Source organism: Vigna radiata, chromosome 8 (genome assembly GCF_000741045.1).
Source record: "Vigna radiata var. radiata cultivar VC1973A chromosome 8, Vradiata_ver6, whole genome shotgun sequence".
NCBI lineage: Eukaryota > Viridiplantae > Streptophyta > Magnoliopsida > Fabales > Fabaceae > Vigna > Vigna radiata.
In genome coordinates this window covers 32,859,472-32,869,374 of record NC_028358.1, presented here as the reverse complement: position 1 = coordinate 32,869,374, position 9,903 = coordinate 32,859,472, and the positions used below count along the sequence as shown (strand labels likewise).

General features: G+C 31.8%; 3 protein-coding genes across 4 annotated transcripts in view; all 3 read right to left on the bottom strand.

The window, feature by feature from the left end:
• LOC106771041 (PITH domain-containing protein At3g04780) overlaps window positions 1-1,856 on the bottom strand; it is a 2,560-nt gene extending 704 nt beyond the window's left edge. The window contains exons 1-7 of the mRNA XM_014656922.2: window positions 1,713-1,856; window positions 1,548-1,634; window positions 1,238-1,361; window positions 859-907; window positions 714-771; window positions 549-595; window positions 368-445 (exon numbers count right to left, since the gene is read on the bottom strand). Coding sequence (XP_014512408.1) covers window positions 368-445; window positions 549-595; window positions 714-771; window positions 859-907; window positions 1,238-1,361; window positions 1,548-1,634; window positions 1,713-1,751 — 482 coding nt within the window. The 5' untranslated portion in view covers window positions 1,752-1,856. The remainder of the gene's footprint in view (window positions 1-367; window positions 446-548; window positions 596-713; window positions 772-858; window positions 908-1,237; window positions 1,362-1,547; window positions 1,635-1,712) is intronic.
• Window positions 1,857-4,599: 2,743 nt separating this feature from the next.
• Window positions 4,600-5,878, bottom strand: LOC106771645. Its single transcript, XM_014657642.2, has 6 exons — window positions 5,733-5,878; window positions 5,487-5,648; window positions 5,313-5,393; window positions 5,105-5,230; window positions 4,958-5,020; window positions 4,600-4,888 (listed from the first exon to the last, which is right to left on the bottom strand). Exons 1-6 carry the CDS (start codon window positions 5,818-5,820, stop codon window positions 4,806-4,808), a joined length of 603 nt encoding a protein of 200 aa, XP_014513128.1. The 5' UTR covers window positions 5,821-5,878; the 3' UTR covers window positions 4,600-4,805.
• A 2,255-nt stretch (window positions 5,879-8,133) lies between these two features.
• Window positions 8,134-9,903, bottom strand: part of LOC106772257 (serine/threonine-protein kinase Nek2) — an 8,803-nt gene continuing 7,033 nt past the window's right edge. Inside the window, exons 15-16 of one of the 2 annotated variants that reach the window (XR_002669242.1) lie at window positions 8,842-9,718; window positions 8,134-8,443 (exon numbers count right to left, since the gene is read on the bottom strand). Coding sequence is in view for 1 of the 2 variants with exons in the window: in XM_022785221.1 (XP_022640942.1) it covers window positions 9,047-9,718 (672 nt within the window). In the remaining variant the exon portion in view is untranslated. Of the gene's footprint in view, window positions 8,444-8,749; window positions 9,719-9,903 lie in introns of those variants that run through there. The other variant, XM_022785221.1, reaches the window with a different exon arrangement.

Sequence of the window (9,903 nt, the reverse complement as noted above, 5' to 3'; positions counted from 1 at the left end):
CTAGGAAAAAAAAGGTATAATCCACATTCAAGTCAATTAAGTGTCGATTCCAAAATCACAAATGCTTCTAACACAGCATGACAGAATATAACTTTTAGATAAAAACTTGCAACTAAAAGTAAATGAATATCTGGAACCAGTAGAGTTCTTATTGTTGCATCTGCTAGAAACCAATTAACAATGATGATTCTATATAACAGCTGGATGAAAAATGACTATGAGAAATCACAATCAAATTAGGGGAAGAAGAAAATAAAACAATTAGTAAGGAATTTGATAGTTCTGCACCAATAGCAGAAGAAACTAAAAGCTGTAGATGAGAAAGGATGAGTAATCGAACTTGATAGATGGATGATTTATAACTTACGTTGAACCATGCAGCACAATCTTCTGAACTTTTGTGATCTCTGAACCTGTTTGGTTGTCCTCAATAAAAATTGTCAAGCTGATCAAGTAATTAATATAAATTAGCGGACAATTTCGACCAAATAGATTATATTAAACAAGAGGCACGTCTCAGAAGGAAGGAATCCAGGAAAATAGCATACCTACGAACATTTTGGAATTTAACATACTTTAGAAGTACTGGTTTCCCCTGTCAGAGACAATGGAATAATCTTCACGTTAATTATGCATACACGTGTGGGAAAAGAAAGCTTCAAATTACTTTAGGGCAAACATCATGAACTTGGAAAGAGTTACAGAATAGCTACCTTAAGGTTTTCTTCCGACAAATTTGCCACATCACTTGGTGGAAAATCATTGACATTACTGCCGTTAACAAACAATCAGCAACTAATTGAATCAACATGACAAATGTGCTATGACACAAAGAGATTTGCCAAAAAAATACTATACCTAAATCCCATATGCTCCTTGTTAGAAAATAACTTCACCGTCTTGGGGCCTAAAAGACGAAAATGCAACCCAATTATAACCAAGGCAACATTAAAAAAAAAGCAGTAGCAATCAGTGAAGATCATATATACAAGCTAAATAATTATCTCTAGCATCTCTCAATTCAGAAAATAGACTACAAGTTCCCTAACAGGAAAGATATGTAGGAGCATCTTATTGAGCAGTATTTACATCTCAGCTGACATAAATTGACTAAATCTAATTTATCAAGCACTGGCCCCTATGAGAGGAAAGCATATTTCAGGGCTTGAGAAAAAGTTAGAGTGTCAATGTCTTCAATTGAATGAATGACATAGTTTGAAGTTTATGAACATGTTACCTTCATCTTCAGGACCTTTGATAACAATGGAGTAGAGTTTAATAACTTGTGTGAAAGGAATATAGAGCAAAAGCTGTTCATCTGCATCACTCTCCAGATGCAAACCCTCATCTTCTCTATAACCCTGTTTATTAACAGAGACAGTAAGATAAGAGAGGCAACCCTAGAACCCTTATTTTCAGTAACAAGGACCCTTTTGAAAAAGCGGAAAACTTGCATACGATAAAGAGAAAAAGAAAAAAATTGAAAATAAAAAGGAATGGAGGAAGAGGAATAGGGGGAGAAAGAGAAGAAAGGAAACCTAACGAACCTGTTTGATAGCATTGGAGAGAGAGTGGGTGGAGCTTTGATTGAGACATTCAACACCAGACCAGTCTATGAAATCTAAGAGATCAACCTAATTAAGAAGAAAAAGAAAAGAGATGAAAAGATCAGAAGGGAATCGAAAAGGATGGTGATTGAGTTTGAATCTTACTTGACCCTTTGGAATAGCGCTGGCTGATTCCCCAGACATTGCTGATACGGTTTTTGCGAGAGAAAGACAACAAAGAGAGAAACAGAGAAAGAGAGAAAGAGAGAGGAATCAAATATCAATGGCCAAAAACAAACTCAGCTCCTAATAAGAAACCTCCCACTTTCTAATCATTAATTAATATTAATCATCGTTTTATACATAATAAAAAGGAAGAAACAAATATAAATTAAAACTTATTATTCCTGGGTAATAATAAACCAGAAGGAAAAATATATTTTCTTCCCTAATTAGACATAGCCGTCTCTAAATAATAATTTTTAAAATTTTCTTATCTAAATAAATATATTTTGGTTTTAATTTATAAACAAAAAATTCCGTTACGCTTCCATCATTTTCCCATTAAATAACAAAAAAAATATAAATAAATAAACACGATTTTTATTATTTTTAATCGAATTAAATTAAATTAAATTCATTTAAACGAAAACTAGGTGCGTACACTATAATGGCAAATTGTGTATCCAAATTCCAAAGTTTGGTCTATCTAAAAGAAATAAAATCGTATAAAACAGAAAATTGCAATTAGTTTTCGATATTTATATTACACAGGGCATGTGATTATTTTAGTTTAAAAACAATTTAAATTTAAATTAACTGTAATTTAAAAAAAAAAAAAAAGAGAAATACTTATTTTAGTTTAAAAAATTAATTACTTAAAAATTAAAATTGAAGAAAAATCATATACATAAAAAATAACTCCTTTGATATGATGATATAAATAAATGGATAATGATATTTAGACAATATGTTTTTGACAACATTTGAACATTGATTATGTGTCAATCTGTAATTGGTCAAAAATTACTCCACAATCAATAATAATAATCATAAACACTAATGTAGAGTAATTTTTGACCAATCACAAATTGACACATAACCAATGTTCAAATATTGTCAAAAAAATGTTGTCTAAATATCATTATTCTAAATAAATATAAATAATTTCATTATTTATTATTTAAACCCGCATATTATGCTAAGATTAATACGTATAAGTTTAAAGAAGTTTCGTGCTGAAAAAAGGATTTTTTCTTTTCAGTTTTAAATTATAACACGTTTAATATATGTTGGGGTTAAATCCTTTAATTGTTTTTACTTTTAATTTTTGCAACGCTTTCTCAATTTCATTTCCTTCTTATTCAAATCTTTTATTGGATTCCTAAAGAGTTAATTTGACGTCTTAAAATTTTTGTACAGAAGGATGAAACGTCACGTTTTTAATTTTGAATGGTGACATGAATTAAAGATGAAATATGAAATTATTTAAAATGTAATAATTTAAAATAAGATAATTCTGACTTACGGGTGAATTTAGAATTCAATTTGGACTAAAAATTTGAGAGGAGAGAGCATTGGAGTAAAAATCTGAGAGGATTCAATTTGGGATTCTTCAACACTCACCACACTGCCTTATTGCTAGTGCTTTCTTCCCCTGGGCATCTCATTTTGTAGCTACATTCAATATCCCAAGGCTTGTATTTAATGGCACCGGTGTCTTCGCCTTGTGTGCTTCAGAATGTCTGCGACTCTACCAGCATCACAACAATGTTTCTTCTCACTCTGATCTATTTGTTATTCCTCATCTTCCGGGAAACATCCAAATGACAAGGATGATGTTGCCCGATTACGCTAAGGGTCTGTTCACTTGAGGGTGACAGGAGGTGATTGGGGGAGAGTGATTGAGTGAATTTGAAGATAATATTTTTTGTTGTTTATTTGAATGAATTTGAAGGTAAACGAAAGTGGATTTTGAAGTAAATTTTTTTAATCTATCATATAAACTAAATCCTACACCAATTCTCACAAATTTTATTTCAAAATTCATTCTCGTTTACCTCCAAATTCACTCAAATAAACAGCAAAAAAAATTACCCTCAAATCCACTCAATCACTCTCTCCCAATCACCTCCTGTCACCCTGAAGTGAACACACCCTAAAACTGACGGGGAAACCAAATACGGAGAACTGTTGAAGGCGATCAAGGAATCGGAGGTCGCAAGCTTGGGGGTTATTGTTATCAGCTTTTACGAACTGGAGCAGGTGTACACTGATTATGACGAAAAGCTACAGGGACGGAGGGCGTGGTATGCTGTTAAGCAAGAGTCTCCTTTCAGATTTTTACTCCAAATTGAATTTTTCATTTAAACCTAAATCCATAAATCATATTTCAGAATTACCTTATTTTAAATTATTGCATTTTAAATAATTTTACCTTTCATCTCTAATCCATGTGTTGTTTCAATACTAAAAATGTCATGTTTACACAGTTCATCTTTTTGTTGTATAAAAATTTCACAATATTGACTAAATTTAATGAAAAGAACTAAATTGATTGAAATTAATTCTTATAAAGATGTAGCTGAGAGTTTTAATAAGGAGATGAAATTGAGAAAGCATCCAAAAATAGGGAGGATCAAAGAATTTAAACCTATTTTTTTAGAGTTAAAAATTGTTTCATTCATTAAATAAAATAAATAAATTAGTGGATTATTATAAGTTCTTTTTCCGGATCAAAACGACGACGTTGAACTGACTCACTACATACAGGATTTTAAATAACAAAACATAGAAGAGAAATATTCTTTTAGCTTAATTTAAATTTGTATTCCTACATGTTAGAAACTTATCAATTTTGACATCTATTTTTTTTTTTTTTTTGCATAATTTGGTTATGTAGTTTTTAATTATTCATATTTTTGTGTTTAAATTGTTAACATAATTATAATTTTTAATTATTTTTGGCAACTTAATTAATTTCATTACCATGGAAAATGTATTGAAAACCGCAACAGAAGAATATTTAATCTATAATAATAACAGTGCAGAAATAGTATTAACTAGATAAAATCCACAAACAATGAAGTTTAAGTAGTTTACAGAAGCTCTAAAGTTCAAATATTTTCACTCCCTTTATTGTACAAAATGACAAATGTACATACTGTCTACGTATGTATGTGCATACAGTATAGCAACCCCCAATGAGTGATGAAGAACAATGAAATCGCAAAAATAATTCTGTGTATCCTTGGGGTCTTAGCTCCACATCACCATACCCGTCGACATCAACATCATAATCATCCAATCCAACCTTCCTTTGAAAACTGAGCCTGAGCTATCTGAAACAAACACAACTTCAATGTTTTTTTCTTTTCCATTTTAAACAAAAGAAAAAGGTTCAATCTCACCTTGATTGCCAGTTGATTCTCCAACTTTTATTCCAAGCTTCGAACAATCAGATCCAAGAGTACCTTCAAAATACAACCATCTTCTCCTTAATCAATGCTATAACATTCTGCGACCATTGTAGAAAAGAAAAGGTTTTGAATCCTTACATTCACTGTAACAAGGAAAAACCGAGATGTTGAGAAGATTCAAGTAATTGGGGCTGCATTCACATGCGTATGTATGTGTCCTGTTCTTGACGCATTTTCCTTCTCCACAGTACGCCCAATAGCAAGCTATCATTTTTTTTTTTTTGACATTAGTAGAGAAGCTATCATTTTTTTAAATCATTATTAATGAAGGAGGAGTGTCTCTTACGATTGAAAGCTGATAAATTGTGTGGAAAAGTCTTCTCTGGAACTGGTGGTGGTGCTGGTTGACAACCATAGTTCAAGCTACCTGCAGAAGATTCATTAAACTGGTTTTTAAGCATTTGTAATTTTTTCTAAGGATTGATTTTAAATTGGTCAAAGTAACAGAGAAAAAGATTACATTGGGGAATGACACATGGAAGAAAGCTAGTGGCAAATTTATCATCATCTTCGTCTTGAGTTCTGGTCCAACCAGATTCGCATTCACAAATGAAGTTTAATGGGTAACTTGTGTTCACAACACAGCTTCCTTTCCCACATTCCACTTCTTCACAAACCTTATCTGCAATATTTCATATCCTTATGTAGTCTTGTATTAGATGAATAGATAAAACAGAATAAGATAAGAGAGAGATGAATTATGTACCAAGGAAAGAATCAGTAATATTATTATCCCCTTTGACTGCCAAGGGAAACAGTAGAAAAAGAAACATGATGGCCATGCAGGAACCCATACCACAGAGAAAGAAGAAGAATCAAAGGTTTGAAGGTGAATGATGGAAGAAGGATTTGGGTTTGGTCATTATAAATACAGTAAGAACTAAGAAACCGTATTTGTAACATTAATATTATAAGAGTTACTGTCTTTCTCACATTCGTATGCTTCACACGGCCATGACTTTTGGGCTAGAAAATTTTGACAGACACCTCTCTCAAGTTCCATTCATTACACAGAACAATATAGTAATCATTTTTTTCCCACTATCCGTGTTTGAAGAAATTTTAAGTGTTTTTTCCTCTAGAAGAGTGGAAAGTAAGCAAAGGAAGCTTGTTTTTCTACTAAAAAACGCTGTATGAATCCTTCTACTTCTATATTATACGTATTTAAGAAATATTTAATGTCAAAGTTTGGACAGGTGTCACGTTCTTACCAGAAGAATTGTTCTTATTCACCACTCTTTTTTTATTTTTTACAATTTTTATTTTTTAATCACTTTTCTTACATAAATATGTTCATGGAAAATAATAGTTTTGATTGGATGTTATTTAAAAATAATTGATTTATTTTACCAACCCATATTTCAAATTTGTGTTGTGTTGTAAAAAGGATCTCAAAATTAGAATTAGGTTTAGATTTATTGATTAGAAGTGGTAAGAGTAATGGGGGAAGAAAGTCCAATCACATATTTAGTTATTAATTTTGATTCCACGTTGAACATTAACTTCTAGATGCTGAGTTGAAGATAAATACCAGGATTGACCAACTAATTACGGTCACTCCAGGGCATGTAGGCAATAATATTTAATACTCATCAAACTTGAGTAAAATATTTATACAAAATACCTTATATAATAAGTGACAAATTGGTTCATTAAATATTAAATTAATTTTGTTAAAATTATAGGAAAAAAATTAATATATTTTCTTATTCCTTCACTCTCAACGGAATTAAATCAAAAGCTAAATACAATTATAAATTGCAATAATATATGAAAGTGTACTATAAATAAAGAAAGAAAATTGTAATTTACAAAACACCGCAAATAATAATAGCTCTTTATACAAATACCTTAAAAAAATGTGATTCACTCTAGATAAACGTAGTCATGGTCCTTATATATTTTATATGGATTAAATTAATTTTCAAATTGAGAAAAATGTGCATTAAATTTACTATAAGAACATGTTTCTATAGTTAAAAAGAACTAAATTCTCATATATCTAAAGACCAAATTATCAGTTTTAAAATATTAAGAACTTTAGATCAAGTTTAACCGAAAGTAAAAATAAAAAATCCTATACAGTTTATGTCAAACATTTACCATAATCCAAAAGGCTTTTGAAGTTAAAAACAAAGCTAGCACAAAATAACATTAGAATGAAAAATAGTGATGAATTATAAAATGAAATGAAAAACCTAGAAGATTTTAAAATTTAATATTAAACTGTAAGTAAATATGAAATTAATATCACTAGTCAGCATACCAATGAATTATAATGCAGCAAGTTAATGAATATTATTAATACTACTTTGCATGAATTTATTTATTCCAGTATATTATACTTTTACCTTATTATTTATTCATCAGTGATTTTTTTGTATACAAATGAAGACAAAAAAGGTGTATGAATTATTTTCTAAATTTTCTTTCAATCACAAATTTAATAAGTTTGTTTACTTTAATAATAACAACTTAAAGATCATATAAAAATTAGAAATTAGTTTTTAAATGATTTTCTATATAAAAATTAGTTTGTTTACTTTACTAGTTTATTTTGCTATTTAGAATTGTGTATAAAATAGTAACAATAGTGTATGAAGAATTTATGAATAGAGTAGAATATAAACAATTACCTCTATATGTCAGTACATTTGCGTGTAAAAGTTTGATTAAAGGTTCCGGAAGAATCCAATGATGACAGCGCCACATGGCCCAGAAAGCTTCTAGGCCGTATCTTATCTGTCGAATATTCACCAGTTCAGACTGAACAGTGCGCACACGCTCATGTATATTTCCAAACACCACTCTATTCCTCTTAGAGAAAAACAAACAGGACAGCCAAAATGTGTTCTTGGAGATAGTTCTGACAACATTCGCACATCCTTCATGATCGCAAAATGTGTTCATGATTCTTTCAGTTGGTTTCTTGAATGTTGAACAAACTGATTAAGAGCCGCATTGTTACGATTTTATAACCATTATCGTATACTAATCCCACGTTAGGACACGGTTTGAACAGTGAATACGCGCAAAAGGGATCAAGTTACAGACATCAGTGAGAAGTCAACTTCTCAAATAAATAACAAGACACGTGAATCGATATCAATACCCAAATGTTAGAAGCCGAAACTATAAAATTCAGCCAAAATGGCAGAAGCAGCAAATATCGTCTGAAAACAGTCATTTCAACTAAGGTCTGTCCGGACGACAAGCAAAACAAGAAAGGAAAAAGCCGCAATCAATGTAAAATTTGGGTGTTCAACGCTTGTAAACTAAAATAATAAAACATCATATCAAAGAAAGTGCTGGCCGTCTTCTAGTACCTGAACTGGATAGAGGCAATGTAACATCTCTAGTCCATAATTTGGCCATTGCATGTATGAATTCAAGGTATGCCGGTCTCAATCTCAGATGCTGAAAGTGAAGAAAAAGTTGCCCTAACATCAGTCTGTTTTCATAATGGGAGTATGATTCGTCGATTTTCTACTAAATGCTTCTTTGCATTTACACTTATTAGGCAGTACAAATACAGAACACCCAGTACCACTAGGAAACTAATTAAATAGTAACACCAGCAAAATGTTTTTGGTATTGTTAACCAATTACCCCCCCACCCCACAATGAAAACGAAATTTCGATGCCATTAGGACTAAAGATAAATTTCAAAGTATACCACTTCCTTGATTACATAACCAGGGTCTCTACTCAAGTGCCAATACCTTTTGCTCCCCGTTTAACTGATGGATAGTTATTTCCAGTAAAGAAAAATGAACGAACAATTACAAGAATGGAAAGGGTTTTGAGACACCAACCTTCGCTAACTTTACTGCCAAAGAAATATCTATCATCTGCTTCATGGATCAGATCGAAAATTTGAGTTATTATTCAGTGGAATGAAAAAGAAAAGGGTAAATGAAAAAAAAAATGTGATAAGTTAAAAAAATCAGCTGGCTAAATTCTCTCATGTGAGAAGAAACACTGAACTCTAAAAATGACTACGGTAAACATTATAGCAGTTTACATGGATTCTTCTGGGTTGAAAGTATTCTCTTTGAAGCTCTTACTCAACCAGATAGCTGTTTCCCTTGGGGAAACCTTTCCAGGCCCAAATGGTTTCAATAGAACCCCAAGTTCATCATACCTTGCCTGCTGTAGCAATCTTGCACTAAATTCAAGCAACCCTTCTAAAGCTTCAGCCCTTTGTTGGAATGATGACGGGTCAAATTGTCTACGGCGCAAGTCAGAAGATGTGTGGCTTGAAGCACCTGCCGTTGCATTTTGATCAGAGTAACCACTTTTATCCTCATCAATTTCCTTTAACACGCTCTGCTTGATTCCCTGCCAAGACTCAGTACAGTCGGGTCTGTTTGAGGCTGTATCATGTACATCTACTGTGCATTTGTCTATCACAGTGGAATGGTTGCCGCTGGATGGGAGGCCAGAGGAACATTGAACAAAGGATGATGTTTTATTGATGGGGAACAAAGAATCCACATATGAAGTTAATGGGAATTCAGCCATCTTATCAATACGTGGAGAATTGACTGAGATATCTGGTGAAGACACGTGACTAATCATAGTGGCATTGGGCCCGGAAGGAGGCTGTCGAATACCACCTCTTGTTGGCAATGGAAATGATGCTCTACGGTTAGTATTAGCAGATTTTGTGGTACTGTGTGAACGAGGCATCTGCAACCAAACTTTAGCAAGTAAGACAGGTAATTTATTTTTTTGGTGAATCTACCTTGATGCTTGACCAGATATAAAGATGTTCTCTCCTTCTTGAATATTACAATCCCCTCGAATATATATATATATACATATATATATATACATATACATATATATATATATATATATATATATATATATAT

What these genes read in the sequence shown, in the direction of transcription:
- LOC106771645 (XM_014657642.2), bottom strand. Translation starts at nt 5,820, where the DNA reads ATGGGTTCCTGCATGGCCATCATGTTTCTTTTTCTACTGTTTCCCTTG. An exon ending in TATTACTGATTCTTTCCTTG is followed by an intron (nt 5,649 to 5,732) that starts GTACATAATTCA and finishes GAAATATTGCAG; the next exon opens with ATAAGGTTTGTGAAGAAGTG. An exon ending in TTTTCCTTGTTACAGTGAAT is followed by an intron (nt 5,021 to 5,104) that starts GTAAGGATTCAA and finishes TGTATTTTGAAG; the next exon opens with GTACTCTTGGATCTGATTGT.